We start from the raw sequence: 18,619 nt of genomic DNA, 5'->3' as shown, positions 1-18,619 counted from the left end.
AGTTCTTGCCTAAAGTCTCTGAGGCGAAGGGTTTGGATCCCAATGCCTTTGGTACCTCAGGGAAGAGCACTTCAGTGTAATACTGCAGCATAAATTTGCAAAATCATTTTCCCGCTCATTCAGATCGCAACGTCTTGCGCGATTGCATTAGATCGAACCAGGCGCGGCAAGCCGGATAGATCTCGGAAGAGGGATCTCCCGACACCTACAGGCCACGGCGGTTGTTAGGAAGGGTAACCAGGTTAAGTGCTGCTTCCTTCGGCTAGATCCTGTGTGGTAAAGATTTATGCAGGGAGCTTCTGTACAGCCAGTCAAGCAAAATGTGTAGATAATATGACTCAATTCCAGGGTCATCATTTCAAATTCCACATTGGGTAATAAATATTTTAGACAAAATACTTTTTTATTGGTTGTTAGCAAATATTCTCCTCAAATTAAATGGCCTGGATCTTCTGTGGAACAGCAATCATTGCCTCATTACCATTATCTCAAACTTTTCCATTCTTTGGCGCCACTCTGTATTTCTTGCCTGTATTTCGAGCCACATTTCTCCAGAAATGTGGAATGCAGTGTCCCTCAAAGAACTCCATCAAAGCACTGTGGCATTGGGTGGGGAAAGACAGGACATGCTACATTTGTACAGCGGTAAAAATTCCAGTGTGAATGTTAGTGAACGGATGAGGTGGTAGTGTGTGGTAGTCACCACTGTTGTATTATATTGTATATATGGGTATTACGGTAAGGCCCCTGTACTACAGGTACGGGGGTAGATCCCTGCCTACTGGCTCCGCCCAGGAGGCGGAGTATAAATGTGTGTGCTCTTCGAACAGCAGCCATTTCGTAAGCTGCTGTAGGAGGCCACACATCTCTGTGTAATAAAGCCTCGATTACCCTCTACTCTCGTCTCGTCGTAATTGATAGTGCATCAGTAGGTGGGTGAGGAAAGTGTTTAAGTGGGTAGGGTGACAGGTGGATAGTGTGATGAGTAGGGTGGTAGATGGGTAGGGTGGCAGGTAGGTGAGGTGGGTAGAGTGGTAGGTGGGTGGGTGCCAGGTGGGGGATATGAGTAGGTGTGTGAAGTTGATAGGTAGATGAGTGAGTAGGTGGGTCAGGGTAGTTAGGACGGGTAACCAGTTTGAGGGCTCGTCAGGGCTGGTCAGTGCGGGTGGTATTCAGGTCAGGTAGGATATTTGGGTTGGTTAGGCGTGTGATCAGGTTGGGAGGGTAGGATGCAGGGGTCAGGGAGTAATCAGGGGTCAGGGTAGTCATGTCAGGTTGGTCAAGTGGGTAGTTGCGGGGACAGGAGTACAGCTGAAGGGGAGTTAGTTGGCCAGTGTGAGTAATTGGGGGACCCGTTCGAAAAGGGCGGCACAGTAGCAGTGGTAACAGTGGTTAGCACGTTGCTTCACAGCCAGGGACCCGGGTTTGATGCCTGGCTTGGGTCACAGTCTGTGCCGAGTCTGCACGTTCTCCCCGTTCCTGCGTGGGTTTCCTCCAGGTGCTCTGGTTTCCTCCCACAAGTCCTGAAAGATGTGCTTGTTAGGTGAATTGGAGAATACCTGGTCAGACCTGCTAATGATATGCCAACGGCGTTCACTGTACGTGCGTTCTGAAACGCATTGGCACCGCTCTCGAGAATTGCTATTTGGCATGAAACCGGTGCTGGCCACGATTTCGCCATTGGAACCGATTATCCGCCAAATCGCGTTTCCCGATTTCAGCATCAGCTGATGGAGAATCCTGCCCCTCAAGTTTGGACAGGACTAAAGATTGGGAACAGTGATTTCTCTGTTGTATATGACCTTGGTAAACTTGGAGATTTAGATTGGACCACATCAAGAATCTTGGAAGCACAGACCAGCTTTATTAATGCATGTAGCACAATCAATCACTCACGAGACGAGATGAGAAGGAGTCAAACGATGGCTTTATTACGCAGACTTGTTCCCCAGCAGCACAGTTACAGAATGCGGCTGCTGGGAGAACCCGGGCTCTTATACTCCGCCTTACTGGGTGGAGCCAGTAGGCGGCTGATCCAATCGGGACCCAGCGTCTATCCACCAATAGCCTCTCGGCATCACATGGTACCATAATACCCCTAATACATACCACCACATTCACTCCTTTTTAAAAAAGAACCCGGCGGGGGTAGTGGGCCGTATGGTGGTAGGGGTTTACAGAGTCGGTACCTAGTATGCCGCTAACACGGCAGCTATGCTCTGATATCAAATACCAGTACTATTTACAATGCCACTTTTACTGGGCAACTGAATTATTTACAGAGGCATTTCTTGCTTTGTTATACGGATTTGATGAGTCGAATGGGTGCCCTGGTCGTCCTCGCCAATCGTCTCAGCCCCGGTGGTGATGCAGGTGCTGGTTCGGGCACCGTCGTCTCTGGGAGCGTAGCGATGCCTCTTCCTGCTCCACTACCCCTAAGCGGGGCCGGGAGAAGGACCGATCCACCCGGGAAGGGGGCGGCTGTGGGGTGAGCCGGTGGGAGGGAGGGGGTGATTGGTGTTGGGGGGGGGGGTGTGGAGCTCCGGAGGGGGCGGCTGTGGGGTGCGCCGGTGGGAGGGAGGGGGTGATTGGTGTTTGGGGGGGAGGGTGGAGCTCTGGTGGGCGCCAGGTCCCGCAGGGAGACCGTGTTCTGTCGGCCGTCGGGGAATGCCACGTAGGCGTATTGAGGGTTCACGTGGAGGAGATGAACCCTCTCGACCAACGGGTCCGATTTGTAGGCGTTCGTGAGGTGTTCGATTCGTTGTTGTACAGAGCAGCGACCGGATGGAGTGGAGGGCGTCCAGGAGGACTTCCTGCCAGCGGGAAACTGGAAGACTTCTGGACCGTAGGGCCAGCAGGACAGTCTTCCAGACCGTCCTGTTCTCCCTCTCTACCTGACCGTTCCCCCAGGGGTTGTAACTGGTCGTCCTGCTCGAGGCAATGCCTTTGCTGAGCAGGAATTGACGCATTTTGTCGCTCATGAAGGAGGACCCCCTATCGCTATGTATGTAGGCGGGGAAACCGAATAGTGTAAAGATGGTGCGGAGGGCTCTAATGACCGTGGCCGCGGTCATGTCGGGGCAGGGGACGGCGAAAGGGAACCGGGACTATTCGTCAATGACGTTCAGGAAGTACGTGTTGCAATCGGTGGAGGGGAGGGGGCCTTTGAAGTCCAGACTGAGTTGCTCAAAGGGACGGGAAGCCTTTATCAGGTTTGCTTTATCTGGCCTTTAGAAATGCGGCTTGCACTCTGCGCAGATGTGGCAGTTCCTGGTGGCTGTCCTGACCTCCTCGATGGAGTAGGGCAGGTTGCGGGTCTTTACGAAGTGATAGAACCGAGTGACCCCCAGGTGACAGAGGTCCTTGTGGAAGGTACGGAGACGGTCCACTTGTGCGTTGGCACATGTGCCGCGGGATAGGGCATCGGAATTCTCGTTCAGCTTTCCGGGACGATACAAGATCTTATAGTAAGAGGTGGAGAGTTCGATCCTCCACCGCAAGATCTTGTCGTTCTTGATCTTGCCCCGCTGTGCATTATCGAACATGAAGGCAACCGACCGTTGGTCAGTGAGGAGAGTGAATCTCCTACCGGCCAGGTAATGCCTCCAATGTCGCACAGCTTCCACTATGGCTTGGGCCTCCTTTTCCACTGAGGAGTGGTGGATTTCTGAAGCGTGGAGGGTGCATGAAAAAAAGGCCACGGGTCTGCCCGCTTGGTTGAGGGTGGCCGCCAGAGCTACGTCGGACACGTCGCTCTCGACTTGGAAGAGGAGGGACTCGTCGATCGCGTGCATCGTGGCCTTTGCGATATCCGCTTTGATGCGGCTGAAGGCCTGGCGGGCCTCTGTCGACAGGGGAAAGACCGTGGACTGAATTAGCGGACAGGCCTTGTCCGCGTAGTTGGGGACCCACCGGGCCTAATAAGAGAAAAAGCCCAGGCAGCGTTTCAGGGCCTTGGAGCAATGAGGGAGGGGGAACTCCATGAGGGGGCGCATGCATTCAGGGTCTGGGGCTATAACTCCATTTCGCACTACGTAGCCGAGGATGGCTAAACACACATTTCTCCCTGTTGTATGTGAGATTCAGGGCGTTTGCGGTCTGGAGGAATTTGCGGAGGTTGGCGTCGTGGTCCTGCTGGTCTAGGCCGCAGATGGTGACGTTATCGAGGTACGGAAACGTGGCCCGAAAACCGTACCGGTCACCCATTCGGTCCATCTCCCGTTGGAAGACCGAGACCCTGTGAGTGACGACGAATGGAACCCTTGAAAAGTGGTAGAGCTGCCCATCTGCTTCAAAAGCAGTGTATTTGCGGTCGCTCGGGCGGATGGGGAACTGGTGATAGGCGGACTTAAGGTCCACCGTGGAAAAGACCTTGTACTGTGCAATCCGATTGACCATGTCGGATATGCAGGGGAGAGGGTACGCATCCAGCTGCGTGTGCCTATTGATGGTTTGACTATAGTCTATGACCATCCTCTAATTCTCCCCGGTCTTTACAACTACCACCTGAGCTCTCTAGGGACTATTGCTGGCCTGGATTATGCCTTCCCTCAGCAGCCGCTGGACTTCTGACTGGATAAAGGTTCGGTCCTGGGTACTGTACCATCTGCTCCTAGTGGTGACTGGTTTGCATTCCGGGGTGAGGTTCGCAAACAGGGAAGGCGGGACGACCTTGAGGGTCGCGAGGCTGCAGATAGTGAGCCGGGGTATAGGGCCGCCAAATTTAAACGTTAAATTCTGGAGGTTGCACTGAAAATCCAACCCTAGGAATGTGGCAGCGCAGAGGTGGGGGAGGACGTAAAGCCGGTAGTTCTTGAACTCCCTCTCCTTTACCGTGAGGTTCGCGATGCAGAACCCTTTGATCTGGATTGGATTGGATTGGATTTGTTTATTGTCACGTGTACTGAGGGACAGTGAAAAGTATTTTTCTGCGAGCAGCTCAACAGATCATTAAGTACATGAGAAGAAAAGGGAATAAAAGAAAATACATAATAGGGCAACACAACATATACAATGTAACTACATAAGCACTGGCATCGGATGAAGCATACAGGGTGTAGTGTTAATGAAGTCAGTCCATAAGAGGGTCATTTAGGAGTCTGGTGACTGGGGAAGAAGCTGTTTTTGAGTCTGTTCGTGCGTGTTCTCAGACTTCTGTATCTCCTGCCTGATGGAAGAAGTTGGAAGAGTGAGTAAGCCGGGTGGGAGGGATCTTTGATTATACTGCCCACTTTCCCCAGGCAGCGGGAGGTGTAGATGGAGTCAATGGATGGGAGGCAGGTTCGTGTAATGGACTGGACGGTGTTCACGACTCTCTGAAGTTTCTTGCGGTCCTGGGCCGAGCAGTTGCCATACCAGGCTGTGATGCAGCCCGATAGGATGCTTTCTATGGTGCATCTGTAAAAGTTGGTAAGAGTCAATGTGGACATGCCGAATTTCCTTAGTTTCCTGAGGAAGTATAGGAGCTGTTGTGCTTTCTTGGTGGTAGCGTCGACGTGGGTGGACCAGGACAGATTTTTGGAGATGTGCACCCCTAGGAATTTGAAACTGCTAACCATCTCCATCTCGGCCCTGTTGATGCTGACAGGGGTGTGTACAGTACTTTGCTTCCTGAAGTCAATTACCAGCTCTTTAGTTTTGCTGGCATTGAGGGAGAGATTGTTGTCGCTACACCACTCCACTAGGTTCTCTATCTCCCTCCTGTATTCGGACTCATCGTTATTCGAGATCGGGCCCACTATGGTCGTATCGTCAGCAAACTTGTAGATGGAATTGGAACCAGGTTTTGCCACGCAGTCGTGTGGGTACAGGGAGTAGAGTAGGGGGCTAAGTACGCAGCCTTGTGGGGCGCCGGTGTTGAGGACTATTGTGGAGGAGGTGTTGTTGTTCATTCTTACTGATTGTGGTCTGTTGGTCAGAAATTCGAGGATCCAGTTGCAGAGTGGGGAGCCAAGTCCTAGGTTTTGGAGCTTTGATATGAGCTTGGCTGGGATTATGGTGTTGAAGGCGGAGCTGTAGTCAATAAATAAGAGTCTAATGTAGGAGTCCTTGTTTTCGAGATGCTCTAGGGATGAGTGTAGGGCCAGGGAAATGGTGTCTGATGTGGACCGGTTGCAGCGGTATGCGAATTGCAGTGGATCAAGGCGTTCTGGGAGTATGGAGGTGATGCGCTTCATGATCAACCTCTCGAAGCACTTCATTACGATGAAGTCAGGGCCACTCTACAGAGTGGGACCCTGCCGCCAGAAAAAATTTTTGATTACTCGGGTGGAACGGAAGGGAACAGCGTTTTACCGTATCGGGATGTATAAAACTCTCCATGCTCCCAGAGTCGATCAGGCAGGGCGTCTCGTACCCATTTATCAATACCGTCGTTGTTGCCGTTTGGAGCGTTCGGGGCCGCGACTGGTCCAGGGTCACCGAAGCCAGTCGCAGTTGCTGCATCGGAGCATTTTCCTCAGGCCCCGTGGGGTCGTCCATCCCGGGGTCCTTAGCCGTCAGCCAAGATGGCGGCGTCCACGGGTCGCATACGGTCGGGGGAGGACAAGATGGCACCGCCCATTGATCGCACGTGGCCGGAGGAGCACAAAATGGCGGCGCCCACCCCTCCCGCATGGAGTCCGGGACCCAAGGTGGCGTCGCCCGGTGGCCGCACATGGATTGTTTGGGGGGTTGAGGTTGGGGTCCTGGTTCTCCCCTGGAGATTGCGGCGACCCCCCGGGCCTGGCACACTGCTACAAAGTGCCCCTTTTTGCCGCACCCTTTACAGCGGGCTGAGCGGGCCGGGCAGCGCAGTCGGGGGTGTTTCGCTTGCCCACAAAAGTAGCAGCGAGGCCCACCCGGGTGATCTGGCGCTCTGGCAGCACAGGCCTGTGGTGGAGCAGGGGGGGGGGTGCCGGGGGTTCGGTCGCGGCGGGGTTCCACGGCGCCCAAGGGGCTGCCGCGCGGTCGGGGGCGTAGGCACGGGTGTTCTGCGATGCCACATCGAATGAGGCCGCGAGGGCCCGTGCCTCCGAGGCCTAGTGAGTCTCTTTCCAGCGACGAATTTGGGATGAAAGCATACCTGCCATGAAAGCATCTCGAACCAGTAACTCCGTGTGTTCGTTAGCCGAAACCGATGGGCAGTTGCAGTTTCTCCCCAGTATTAACAGCGCACTGTAGAATTTGTCCATTCTACAGTGCGCTGTTAATACCGTAGCTTTGCCATCTCGAAGCGAGCTGGTGGCGTGCGTAGACCTGGTTGACGGGCCAAACCTATCAGCATGGAGAGCGCCGCCTGGAAATCGTCTGCGTCCTCTATGAGAGTGTAGATTTCCGGGCTCACCCTGGCATGCAGGACCTGGATTTTCTGGTCTTCTGTAGGTACGCTGGGGGCCGTTCGGAGGTATCCATGAAAACACGCTAACCAATGTTTAAAAGTGGCCGCTGAGTTTGCCACGTGGGGGGTGATTCGCAGACACTCTGGAATGATTCGGAGCTCCATGTCCTTTAAAGTCTGCGTAATAAATTGTAGCACAATCAATCACTCACGAGATGAGATGAGAAGGAGTCAAGCGATGGCTTTATTACGCAGACTTGTTCCCCAGCAGCACATTACAGAATGCGGCTGCTGGGAGAACGCAGGCTCTTATACTCCGCCTTACTGGGTGGAGCCAGTAGGCGGCTGATCCAATCGGGACCCAGCACCTATCCACCAATAGCCTCTCGGCATCACAGGGTACCATAATACCCCTAATACATACCACCACAATGCATTAAAACCAAGTTCCACTTTTATAACATGACCAAGGCATTCATCAGAACACCTGAGCTCTTAGTAGACCTGACCTGGAATTTTACACCAAAGTCTAGATTTTAAGGATCCTGCTCGGGCAAGCACCAGGAGTGGGCAGGTCTTGGGTGTTATGCCACCAGATGGTGTGTCAGTCTGCCAGCATTACCCTGCCCCTAAGACATTTTTCCAAAGTAGGATGTAAGGGACAGCAGGGCTCCCCACCCTCAGCCAATTAAGGTTATTCAAAAGTCAATTGCCAGAGGCCAACTGGAAATTTCCAATCAGCCTTCGGGCCCCAGAATGGCAGGGAACAGCTCAGCTGCCTGGACAACTGGCAGCCTGAGGGTCAATGCAACGAGCAGGCTTTAAACCCATCCCACCTGCCTGGCTTCAGCAGAAGTTGCAGGTCATCTTGTGCAGAGGTTCCCCCTCCACACTGGTGGCCTAGCTGCTGTAGACATTTTTGTTTTAAAGTTTAAAAAGTTGCAAAGAGGTGCCTCTATCTTGAGTGCCCTCTTTCTCACTCCCTCATACCTGAAAAGGCAGTCTGTTACTTCTTCAGTGCTGAAGGGTCTTCCACTGGCAATCAACACCTTTGAGAGCCAGTCTGCCATCTTGAATTGGATTGTGAAACCACTCTGTGCTCAGTAATTAACTGATTCAGGAGAAGCCATAGCCGGGTGACTGTTCCACATATTATGTGGACTTCAGACCCCAATTTAACTCTAACATTGGGCTCCCAAACCCAGGGGAGTGGGGAAGCCCCTGCCCTATATGGTGTAAAGGGCATGCAATGTAACAAGGGCTTGCAAAAGGAGGTCTCCGACCACACGTTCCAGAATTAGCTGGAGACTGGGGAATGTTCCTGGAAAACAAAGCAGTTCTCTGTGATTGCAGAACAAACAGAATATTTGCTTACATAAAATGGGTTTTCAAAACTAAAAAATGTGAACTTGCAAATTTAGCTGTTCATTCGTACTGAGGCTGATTCCCTTGCAGTGGACCAAGGCAGGATAGATTTGGAACTGCATCTACATTTCTAACTAGCAGTTAAGTAGAATACTGTGAAGATTAACTTGTTTCATGAAGCAGAAAATTATTTACATCATGAATTGAAGTCTGATGCAGGTTGCTTTAGGTATAACAATATCTTTTCAATACTAAAAAAAAATGAAATACTAAAAAAATTTGCATATAGTAATTGTGCATTCTCTACGCACGATGATTCAGATTTAGACAAGCAGAAAATGCACTGTTTTTTAACAAAGTCAATTCCTCAAGCTGAGAATAGGTTTGCAGTATATTGCAATTAGTTTGGTTGAAATGTTTATGGACAACATCAGAAGTAGGCTTTGCAACTGAACTGACATAATTTACCATCACAGACAAAATTGAAATAAAAGTAAATAACACAAAGGGATGACTTCCGGTGGTGGCCATGAGCGGAGCCGTCACGCGAAAGGTGGCTCTCATCCAAGAACATCGACTGAGGCTTTTTAACCAAAAGAAACGGGCACCAAAAGCAGAGAAAATCCCCCAAATTAACCCCCATCAGTAGCACTGCCATCTAAGATGGGATAGAATCGCTGCCCAGCTGAAAAGCCAGCAGAGACGAGGGGAAGGACACCTCAGCCTCGGAACAGGAAAACATACGGGGAGACATAGAACCGGCGAGGGGCAACCCCCAGATTTCCCAGCATTGACCCGGGTGCTGATGGAACAAATGAAATGCCTATAACCTCCAGACACAAAGGGAGGAGATGAAAAAAGACCGCTTGGTGCCCATTGAGGAGGCAGTGGAGATCGCAGTGGCCCTCATGAGGGAGGCAATGGACAAGATGGAATAGAGATTAGAGGTCGGCGACACAGGACCTGGAAAAAGCCGCCGCGAACCAAGAAGACTGGATTGCGATGCTCGAGGCCAACGTGGCGAAGCTGGTAAAGACCAAATTGGTCATGTCGACAAAGCCTGAGGATCGTGGGGCTGCCGGAGGTAACAGAGGGCAGAAACCCCACAGAATTTATCGCAGAGATGCTTGGGAAGCTGGTCAGCAAGGAGGGCTTCGTCAAGCCCCCATGGGTAGACTGCACCCACTGGTTGTTCCGGCAGCGGCAGGTCCTGGGAAACCACCACGGGCAATTATCGGAAAACTCCACAGATACCAGGATAAAGAGAGGATCCTGAGTTGGGCAAAGAGGGCGAAGGGTTGTAAGTTGGAAGGACATTCAATTCCCCTTCTACCAGGACATTGGTGCAAGGTGACCAAGCACCGGGCAGAATTAAACAGGTCCAAATCCGCGCTCTACAAAAGTGGAGCGCGGTTTGGCATGCTCTATCCTGCCAAACTGTGGGTCACATATCATGGCAAAGAACAAAACTTTGACGTCCCAGAGAAGGCCAACAAGTTTGTCCAGAAAAATGGACTGGATAAACAACAATAGAAGGCAACGGCCTGAATGTTGGCTGCAAGGAGCTGAGAGGGGCAGGGGCGACCACATGCAGGGGTGCAGGAGAAGGGGGGAGAGGTAGACGGGGTTAGATCGAGGACTCTGACTGTTAGGGAAGCTGTGACAATGGCGAACTAGCTGGTGCACAGAGGTACAGTGAGGAAGATCCTATGATGTCATGTTAGCAGCACAGGCTCCGCCAGCAACTTAGTCTTTTAAAGATCAGGGTGCCGTTTTACAATAGTGATTGAGTATTCCACAAAAGGTAACTAATTAGCCCATGTCTGGCAGACCTTGGCTATTGCGTTGTGGCCTAAGTGATTAATTTTCTAATGTCCAAGCCATCACTTCTGGCTGACCCATTCTACCATTTAATGAGCTAGAAAGAACACTTCAACACCTCCAAGGTGACCATTGTCTGAATGCAAATGTTGGCATTCATTTTAAATTCCAATCCATCTTTGAAGCAATCATTGACATCAGCAGGTTTGACAATCCAGATGAGAGTTGCGCAGACATATCTTATTTACAATCTACGTCGGACATTTTCAGAAACTTGACCAAATTACAGTTGCAGATATGTCAGCTGACCTCTGGCAGCCATCTTAAGTCAGTGCCTTTGTTTTAAGAGTTGAAATTGCCCTTTTTAGACTTGAGTGTAAAATATGTCAAACCCAGCTGATGAGAAATCAAATTAATATTCCGTAGCACATCTCTGTCACACTTTCTTGAAATTCTATTATAATTATCAATGAGATTTATTTGACAATTAAATTGGTTTGTGACATATTTCACAATACCTGAATCATGAATCCCTGATTCTATCATCATTTGTGATATTGATCTTGAAAGCACAGTGGCGACGGGCATACTGTCGGTTAGTACACTTGGCCAGCTACTGTCTGACCATGTTCACATAATGTTTCTTTTTCTGTAATTGTAGTGTGAACATATTTAAAATGTGCAGATTTAGGCCTTTGTTAAAATGTCAGGTGAAATGCTAGTACAATGAGCAGTCATTTCTAAACTAGTGCATTTTCACTCCTGGGAACAGCATTGCAAATTCAAAACAACCTAATCAATGAAAGTATCTTTGCGCTGCTAACTACGAGGGTCCTATGTACAAAAGGATCTAGGCAAAGTCAATAATGTCCTAATGGACAAATATGAAGAGAACAAAACTACCCCAACTTTGGCATGAAATTAGCAATCTTTTCAGAAAATCCACTAATGTGACAGCTGTGGCAAATGGGAATACCTAATTGTTGTAGAGAGGCCTTTCGGAGATTGAGTGTTGGAGCACTCTAGAGTGCTTAATTCTGTCTATACCAGTGACGCAGAATGCTGCTTAGTTTATCGCCATTCCAATTACATCGCAACTTATAAAATTGGGCTGAGTGCAAAGTTGGCTGCAGATTCGCTATAAGTCCTTTTTGCGGCAGTGACGTAGAGCAATTTCACCTCAATAATCTCTCCATTTACGTGAACTGAGGATGCCTATTGTGTATAGTGGCTCTCAAAAATAGAAAGCCTTTCGCTACCCAGCGCTAACATCTGAGTGTGTGTGCTAGTTATTGAATAAAAGCACATCAGCCAATGTTAGCGTAAGGAGCTATTGGAAATTCCTTTCTAAATAGATGCATGATTTAAAAAATGGAAATTTATAGTTGATTTTTCTTCCATTTATTTTAATGCATGTAGGTGTTCCAGTGGATTTGACCGTCATCGACAGGATTGGGTCGATAACAGCTGTCCTGATGAGGTATTATGGTGTATTGTCTGAAGTAGAGTTGAGATAAGTCATAAAACAAAATTAAAATTATAATAGAATTTTATTACATTCTTCACCTCATTAAACCATGTTCGTGAAAACCATCGACTGTATCATTACCAACTACCTTAATTGCATTGGACCAGAAGGATGAATTGGTTTCAATCTTAAGGTGAGCTTGTTGTAATCTTATCAGACAGCTATGCACATCAAAGTATTATGATAAATGTTGTGTCCAGGCAGTATCCCTACTAGTATTTTCATAGACTTAACAATACTACCTACTGCTTCTTTGTATAGTTGCTTCTCAAGAATAATTGATTTCCTCATTTGCTGGAGCTGAACTGCTTTTCTCTCTGCTACAGTCTAAAGATAAGACATGTGACAGCAAGCCTGGCGAGGTGACTCAAGCTGCTTTATCTACAACAACAGGTGTTGCAACATCAGCTACAAAACCCAGAATCCCAAGCACCACATCCACAACTGTTATCACATTTGGTCTTCCCACTTCCAGCTTAACCACAGAAGGTATGGGTAAAGACAAATTAACCATTTATAACACACCAGTGAGCATGACGTTAACAAATATTTTGAACATTAAGAGTCAGTGTAGAACCTAAATGTCTTTTTAATGGACCAATTATACTACACGGTTTACTTTGATTTGACATTATTTTGGAATCCCAATGTGCGTAGTTTTATGTGTGTAATGAAGGTATCCAAATTAAATTTCAGCCAAGCAGTGTAAAATCATATCAAAGAAGTGAGCTCAAAACAAACTGACGAGCAGAACCCACTGGAGGTGATACAACCCTCTGGGGGGGTGGGGGCGAGGGTCATAGCTGTGCAGTACAAGTGGGCTGTTCCCAGAAGGGATTATACGGAAGAGGTGCCGGGGTCCTGGTGGGCGGGCGTGAAAACGGTGGTCTTTCATGCCAGGAAAACTGGCGCTAAACGGCCACCGACTCCCCGTTTTGCTGGGGGCCAGCAGGGAGGTAGCATGTGGCTCATAGCTCTCGCTGCCGATACGGCCCTGAGCACGTCCGGTTCCGTGGCCGCACATGCGCACGGCGGCGGCCTGCAGTGGCCACGCCATGGACTCAGCCCGCAGACCTGGACCGCAAAAGTAGTGCTCCCCTTCGGCCGCTCGCGGGCCCCGGACTGCCCGCCCACAGTACCCCCAGCCCACGGATCGGCCATCCCCCGACTGTGGCGGCCCCGGACTGAGTCAGCAGCCGCCACGCGAGGTTCCCGGACGGTGTGAGCACAAGTAACCCGGGAACTCGGCCATCAGGGACGAAGCATCGCAGGGCGGGCCTCAGGCAATGGCTTGAGGCCATGGATAATCGGCTAGCGTATGCCGCTTTTCAGGGGGCAGAGAAAAGAAAAATCGGCGCCGCTCCCGATATTGGCGTCAAAACGGATTCTCCGCCCCGTCGCTGAACGCGATTTCAGAGTCGGGGAGCGGAGAATCCAGCCCACTATGTCAGTGATTTAACCTAAGCTATCAGAAGATGCAAAAGTATAAGTGAAAATAATTGGCAGCATTTCGATAGGGAAGGTTATACATTGGCTAATGTTACACGTATTCTTCATTTGAATCAAGTAGATTTTAAAGTGGAATAGATGTAGTATCGGTTTGCCATTTTGTCTTGACATGATAGGCAACCACAGAAAATAATGAATGTTTTGCTGCTCGTAACTTGATATTTTAAACTGCAGGTCATTGTCTGTATGGACTTCTAAAGGTCTCAGATCATCAGTTACAACATGTGTTCTTGCCCCCTCATGGTTTTATTTTGCAAGAAAAAGTACTTGCCTCCTCTGGTCATTTTCCTCACCATTTTCTGAAAATACAAGTATGTGCAGAATTCAGCTGATGCTGCTTTTAAACAGCTGAGTCTTTAGTACTGGGGCCAGCCAGGGAAAGGCTGTAGAGCAGCACTCTTGAAATGATGGGCATGGTCTGTATTTAGAATGAAAGGCCATTTATCCACCACCACCCTCTACTTCCTGACCCCACCAGGAATATCATCCACTGAATTCTGCCTTAATGGGGCTGCTTTTCTTGGTGTCCAACCCCATTGTAGGTATGGACTCCTGATTTCATGATAGTTAGGGCAGCACAGTGGTTAGCACTGCTCACTCAGCACCATGGGCCCAGGTTCAATTCCGGCCGAGGGTGAATGACGATATGGAGTTTGCACTTTCTCCACGTATCTGCGTGGGTTTCCTCCGTGTGCTCCGGTTTCCTTCCACAGTTCAAAGATGTGCAGGATTAGGTAGGTTGGCCATGCTACATTGCCGCTTAGTGCCCAGAAGGCTAGATGCTGTTACGGGGATAGGACGGGGTGGTAGGTCGGGTGCTCTTTCGAAGGGTCAGTGCAGACTTGAATGGTCACCTTCTGCACTGTAGGGATTCTATGAGTTTTGTGGGTGCGGGCGAAGAAGCAGAGGGAGTAATGAGTCTGAGTAGTAAGTGAGGAGAAGGGTTTTTGGACAACTGCATGGTGTAGGGTACAAAGTTCACTTCCTCAAACCAATGGCAGAGGGTTAGGAAAAAGAGGCAGGGCAGTGGGAGGGCACCATTAGGAAGGGCAAACAAGAATAGATAAGTGTCGTGTTAGGTACACTGGTCTAACACTGGCTGCAACTGGATGCAGCTTAGATCCGAAAGATACTCCAGACCAATCAGGTTTATTGAACTAATAGCACAGTTAGCACAGTTCTCTGTGCGTTCAACTCTCTGCTAACTTAAGTGTGGTTACTCTGTCTGACTGAACCAGACTGGCTCTTAGCCACGTGACGGAGGTGTGAGATTGTAACAACACCCTTGACTGACTCTCTAGATGTTCATCAGTGGAAAGAGGCGGAGTGTGAGTGCCTCATGTCTTTTATAGTCAGATCCCACCCCTGAGTGTCCTGCCTGCTTATTGGTCATGTCCTCTTCTCTGTGTCCATTAGCTGCTTGTCTGTATATCATTATGTGTGTGTCTGCATATCTTGACATCTCCCCTTTTTTTTATGTTTGGATTACATATGTGAACGTATTTATAAGAATAGGCCAGTATTAACATATATACATGCAGTGGATGTGAACATATGTACATGTGAAAACAGCTGTCTAATGCGAGAACACAGAACATAGCAAACAGAGCAAATGTTCATAAGTCCAGTCTCTGTGGCTTGCGTCTGATCCTGGTCGACCACTGGAAAGGTGGTGGTGGGGATGATAGCGCCTTGATGGACGGGATTGAAGCCTGACTGGTGGCCTCATGAGTCAAGGTATCAAAGGTATGAGGTGGCAAAACAACAGAAAGAAACGGAGAAGAATATGGTTGCGGGCAGGCAACTTTGCGCAGTGCCCGTCTGTTTCGTCGCACAACAGAACCATCAGCCAGACGCACAACATACGAGCGGGGCGCAGCCTGTCGAACACCGACAGCTGGTGCTGACCAGCCTCCATCAGGGACCTTGACCGGAACAGTGTCGGACGGGGATAACACGGGCAAATCGGTGGCATGAGCATCATAGCCCTGTTTTTGCCGATCTCGGAGTTGCTGCACCTTCTGCAGCACCAGGATGTGATCCAGGTTGGGCACGTGTATGGCTGGAAGTGTTGTTCGCAGGTCCCTGTTGATCAGGAGTTGAGCTAGCGACATGCCAGTGGACAGTGGGGTTGCCCTGTACGCAAGCAGCGCGAGGTGAATGTCAGACGCAGAATCCGCGGCCTTGCAGATGAGCTGTGTGCACCCCTTTCTCAACTTTTCCGTTTGACTGCGGATAGTGTGGGCTGGAAATGACATGTTTGAACTGATACGACTGGGCAAACAGAGACCATTCATGGCTGCTGAAGCACGGTTAATTGTCACTCAAGACAGTGAGTGGGATGCCATGCCTGGAGAACGTCTCCTTACAGGCCTTGATGACGGTCCGAGATGTGAGGTCTAAGAGCTTCACGACTTCAGAGTAATTGGAAAAATAACCAATGATTAACACGTAATCATGACTATTTGCATGAAAGAGGTCGATGCCAACCTTGGACCACGGAGAGGTTTCGATGTCATGCTGCTGAAGTGTCTCCTTACTCTGCGCTGGCTGGAAGCGCTGACAGGTCACACAGTTAAGGACCATGTTCATGATGTCCTGGCTGATCCCAGGCCAGTAGACAGCCTGCCTGGCCCTGCGTCTGCACTTTTCCACACCCAGGTGGCCCTCATGGATTTGACGGAGCACCAAGATCTGAAGACTGTGTGGAATTACAATCCGGTCCAGTTTGAGGAGGATGCCATCAACCACCGCCAGGTCGTCCTTTACATTGAAAAATTGAGGGCACTGCCCTTTCTGCCAGCCATTGGCTAGGTGTTGCAAGAGGGGGTCTTGGGCTGTCTCCTCACTGATACGAATCACCTTCTCATCAGATGTCGGGAGGGTGCTAGCACACAGCTGCACCTGTGACTCAACCTGTGACTCAATTTGCCGGATGACGTTCAATGGTTCACTAGGCACGGTGATGGAGTGGGACAGTGTATCGGCAATGATGAGCTCCTTGCCAGGCGTGTAGACCAGGTCAAAGTGTACCTTCTGAGTTTGAGGAGGATGCGCTGTAACCGAGGCGTCATGTCATTAAGGTCCTTGTGGATAATGTGGACCAGGGGCCTGTGATTCGTCTCAACTATGAATGTCGGCAGGCCGTAGACATAGTGGTGAAACATGAGAATGGCAGTGAGAAGGCCCAGGCATTCCTTCTCGATTTGTGCATACCTTTATTCGGTGGGCGTCATTGCCCTTGATGCGTAGGCAACTGGTGCCCAGGATGACATGTCATCGCGTTGCAGCAGGACCACACCGATGCCATCCTGGCTCGCATCTGTCGAGATTTCCGTTTCCCTGTCTGGGTCGAAAAGTGTCAATACGGGTGCAGTGGTGAGCTTGGCTTTCAGCTCCAACCACTCTGCCTGATGGGCCGCCTGCCACTCGAAGGCAGTGGATTTCTTCACTGGGTTTCATAGGGCCGTGGTGTGTGAGGCCATGTTTGGGATGAAAATTGCCCATGCCCAGGAAGCGCAATACTGCCTTCTTGTCTTCTGGGACCTTCATGGCTGCGATGGTCTTGATCTTGTCTGTGTCGGGGCACACACTCTGCTGAGAGATCTGGTCTCCGAGCAACTTGAGTGTCGACACTGCAAAGCAACATTTGTCCCTGTTCAGTTTCAGGCCATTGGCGTGGACACGGCGGAATACCTGCTGGAGATGGGAAACATGCTCCTCAGGGGTCGTGGACCATATGATGACGTCGTCCACATACACACAAACCCCTGATGCCTTCCATCATCTGTTCCATGATGCGATGAAATATCTCCAATGCCGAGACGATGCCGAATGGCATACGGTTATAACAGTACCTGCCAAACGGTGTGTTGAAGGTGCAGGGCCTTCTGCTGGACTCATCCAGCTGGATTCGCCAGAATCCATGTGATGCATCTAACTTCGTGAAAAACTGTGCATGTGCCATCTCACTGGTGAGTTCCTCACGCATTATATTCTGGTTGAGATCCTTGGGATCAATGCCGATGCGTAGGTCTCCAGAGGGTTTTTTAACCACCACCATCGAGCTGACCCAGTCAGTCTTTTCGGTTACCCTGGAAATGATCCCACCCTGCTGCAGCTCCTTGAGCTGTTCCTTCAGGCGCTCCTTCAGTGGAGCCAGGATCCAGCGTGGTGCATGGACCACTGGCTTGGTATCAGGTCGCAGTAGGATCTTGTACCGATATGGCAAAGTGCCCATCCCGTCAAACACATCTGGATACTGAGCGAGGATGTCGCCAATGCCAGCTTGAAGATCCAAATTGGAGGATGTCGTTGAATAAACCCGCGGCACCAGGTTTAGCTTTTTGCAGGCATGCGTGCCCAGTAGGGATGCCCTGTCCAGCTTGACAATTTCAAATCTTAGCCGTGCATGGCTGCTCCGGTTGGAGACGAGTAGATGGCAGGACCCCAGTGCCATGATGGCATTACTGTCATAGTCCAGGAGCTGGCAGGCTGCTCGAAGGACCTTGGGGGGCTTCTTGATGCGTTTAAAGTCTGCCTGTGAGAGGTTGGCAGAGGCACCTGTGTCCAGCTTGAACTGGAAGGAGCAGCGGTTGACCTGCATCACCGCACGCCATTCGTCCTCCGAATCCGCAGCGAGGATGGACTGACTGCGCGATGAGTTAGGTGCGGCATGTTCACGTGTGGTAATGATGCCCACTCGGTAGGCGGACTCCAGGCACTCGTCCTCTGGATCCGTTGTGCTGCCAGGATCAGAATCCTGTAATCGTCGTTGCAGATTCTGGACGTGCCGTCGTCGGAATTGGGAGCGCTGGCCTCTGACTGGTGGTGCAGACCTGCACAAGGCTGCATAGTGTCCAGGCTTCCTGCATAGAACATAGAACATTACAGCGCAGTACAGGCCCTTCGGCCCTCGATGTTGCGCCGACCTGTGAAACCACTCTAAAGCCCATCTACACTATTCCCTTATCATCCATATGTCTATCAAATGACCATTTGAATGCCCTTAGTGTTGGCGAATATATGGCAGTTTAAACATCGACTGCCTCTTGCAGGTCCCTTTAAGTGGGCATTGC

General features: G+C 50.2%; 1 protein-coding gene across 3 annotated transcripts in view; it reads left to right on the top strand.

Annotated features, from left to right (window-relative positions):
- LOC140424910 (plexin domain-containing protein 2-like) overlaps positions 1-18,619 on the top strand; it is a 557,096-nt gene that overhangs the window by 434,991 nt on the left and 103,486 nt on the right. For all 3 annotated transcript variants that reach the window (XM_072508546.1, XM_072508544.1, XM_072508545.1), the window contains exons 11-12: positions 11,924-11,984; positions 12,359-12,521. In XM_072508546.1, coding sequence (XP_072364647.1) covers positions 11,924-11,984; positions 12,359-12,521 — 224 coding nt within the window. The remainder of the gene's footprint in view (positions 1-11,923; positions 11,985-12,358; positions 12,522-18,619) is intronic.

This window comes from Scyliorhinus torazame, chromosome 6 (genome assembly GCF_047496885.1).
Source record: "Scyliorhinus torazame isolate Kashiwa2021f chromosome 6, sScyTor2.1, whole genome shotgun sequence".
NCBI lineage: Eukaryota > Metazoa > Chordata > Chondrichthyes > Carcharhiniformes > Scyliorhinidae > Scyliorhinus > Scyliorhinus torazame.
The sequence above is the reverse complement of the archived record's forward strand: the minus strand, read 5'-3'. Positions and strand labels throughout refer to the sequence as shown.